The sequence below is a fragment of the Epinephelus moara genome, chromosome 10, assembly GCF_006386435.1.
Source record: "Epinephelus moara isolate mb chromosome 10, YSFRI_EMoa_1.0, whole genome shotgun sequence".
In the NCBI taxonomy this organism is placed as follows: Eukaryota; Metazoa; Chordata; class Actinopteri; order Perciformes; family Serranidae; genus Epinephelus; species Epinephelus moara.
Window position 1 is genome coordinate 1,000,182 of NC_065515.1, and position 2,337 is coordinate 1,002,518.

Consider the following 2,337-nt stretch of genomic DNA (forward strand, 5'->3'; position numbering starts at 1 on the left):
TGAACCCATTAAGAAGAGCAATGTATTCAGACAGAGTGTTTGTGAATTTGATAGTACAATTGCTTTATTGAAAGTACAGTAGTACCATTGCCAATAGTGGGATAGTTAGTGGGCTAAAACTGTACATTAGTAGTTGAGGTAGCACGTTGAAAGGCAGATAGTTAAAGTGCTTATATGTTGTATTGACAACGCACTGGTAGTTCACATGGGAAAGGTGCGGCTAGCCCTTGTTGCAGCAGCATACCATTCCATGACACACCTCGCACACAACCTTTCATTGAAGTGACCCTGCCCTTACTTACACTTGTAGCCTTAATAAAATGTAAACAGGTGGGTTACATAAAAATTCTCATAGAACTCATAGAACTGCAGTTTTTTTGTTCTTCTGTATTGGCTTCATTTCTCAGCCTCAGAGGTTTCCGCTTGGTTAAAATATGTTGCTGAAAACATTTTAGTCTTGGTTTATATTTTGTCAGAACTGCCTAGTTTTACTGTTTGATCTGAAATTTAGAAAGAGAGGGATGACTCTCTCTCTATGTACACGAAAATGTGTACATATCCCTCGTAATATGAAAGGCTGTGATCACATGACCAATGCAGGGAGTAAACCAGGAAGCGGTTCCAAGCAGTCTTGTAGGAAGGCAGAGTGGGGTGGGGGATGGATGGCAAAAACCCAGACTTTTCCCCTGGAGACGCGTGTGCAGAACTGTATGAACTGTGACTCATATAAGCAAACGTCCTCACCATGTTTCTTTTCCTAAACCTAACAATAATAATTTGACGTTAATTACATAACTATAAATAAATGACGTAACATAATTCTAAGGGCACTAATTCATAGAATATCATAGTTTTGCCTTCATCATATTTTAGTCGGGCCAGTTAGCCATAAATTAGACAGCTAAGCCAAGAAATTTGATGAAATAGCATTGTTGAGATCAGAACTGCAATGCCATTAGCGGGATTTGATGATGCGTGTGATGACGTCGCACGCATGACGATTTCCGGTCAGCTGGAAAATGCGGAAAAATCGTGGGACTTTTGAAAAATTGCAAGCTCCTGCAAATGAACGTTGAATTTGTGTTACTTAATGCGATCGCAAGAGGGACTGATTAATGATCAGTCCTTTCTAATGGATTGAGACTTGATAACCTGTTTACATGTCCTTTGCCAGGATTCCAGGAAGCCTTACTTAGATTACATGAATATCTTACCTTCTCCATCTCTGCCAGGTACACATCAATAAAATCACGAGGGTCGTCTGGGTTCCACTCCTCCTGGTGCTTCTTCACTTCCTTTTTCAGGAAAGCCAAGATCTCGGTGTAGTTGGCGAAGACAGTCTGGTGAGGTCCTGGCAGGTATTTGAACAAGCCAGGGAACGCATCATACAGCTGTTGGTGGGACAAAATGTCATATCAGTTACAGACCAGCAGCACCGTTTGTTGTGAGTTTAGGCAGATCAGGAATTACCTGAGTCTGAAAGGCGCCAGCGAGCACAATGGCGTCATTATCCAACTCCAGAACCTTGCGAAAGCTTTGATCACTGTATTCGAAGCGATGTCCGAAGACCACAGAGGCAATGATGTTACTCACTGCATTCGTTACGGTGTAGTGGGGGTTGAATGGTCTTCCTGGAAATATGTTGAATTCAGTTCAGGTGATGATAAATCATATGAGGATGTAAAGTCAGTCAACAGATGAATCTCTACTTGCCTTGCTCCTCTTTGAAAGCTTCACAGAGGAAGTTGTTTTCCACTTCAATGTATTTTTCCAGGGACCTGTGGCCTTCTCCAAAGTAACGTAGGTGAGTGCTGGCAAACTTCCTCTGTTTCTTCCACAGGTAACCATTGCTCAAAGCTATACCTGAGGGAAACAGAACACCAGCACTCACCGATACATCAGTCTGGTGAGTTCCTCTTAAAAACACTTCTTTATAAATGTGCTTTCCAGGTCGGCCCCCTAATAGTTGACCACATGTTAGTCAACCAGAAAGGTCATTGGTTGGCAAGATTTCATTGGTCGCTAAGTCTCAAAAAAAAATAAAATGCATAAAATGTGAAACTCTATAAGAGGCTGCACCTGGACCATGTGGGAATTTCAAACAAGAGTCAGGTTAATTTCCAGGGCTGGTACCTGCGGTTATTCCACAGGCTAGTTAATAACATGTCGGGCAGGAAATCCAAAGTGTGGGATCATTTTGAGAAGGTGAAGGACGAACCCAAGGTGATATGTAAACTCATCTTCATTGGTCGACTACAAACATGACGTATCATCTGAAACATGGAAGTAGCTACATGCCCATTAGCCCACAGCGTCATTAACAGGCGGCTCGCTCAG

General features: G+C 42.3%; 1 protein-coding gene across 2 annotated transcripts in view; it reads right to left on the bottom strand.

The window, feature by feature from the left end:
* The window catches only part of LOC126396202 (cytochrome P450 2J2-like), a 9,843-nt gene that overhangs the window by 3,906 nt on the left and 3,600 nt on the right, over positions 1-2,337 (bottom strand). Inside the window, exons 3-5 of one of the 2 annotated variants that reach the window (XM_050054088.1) lie at positions 1,710-1,863; positions 1,471-1,627; positions 1,215-1,391 (exon numbers count right to left, since the gene is read on the bottom strand). In XM_050054088.1, the coding sequence (XP_049910045.1) occupies positions 1,215-1,391; positions 1,471-1,627; positions 1,710-1,863 (488 nt within the window). Of the gene's footprint in view, positions 1-1,214; positions 1,392-1,470; positions 1,632-1,709; positions 1,864-2,337 lie in introns of both variants that reach the window. The other variant, XM_050054089.1, reaches the window with a different exon arrangement.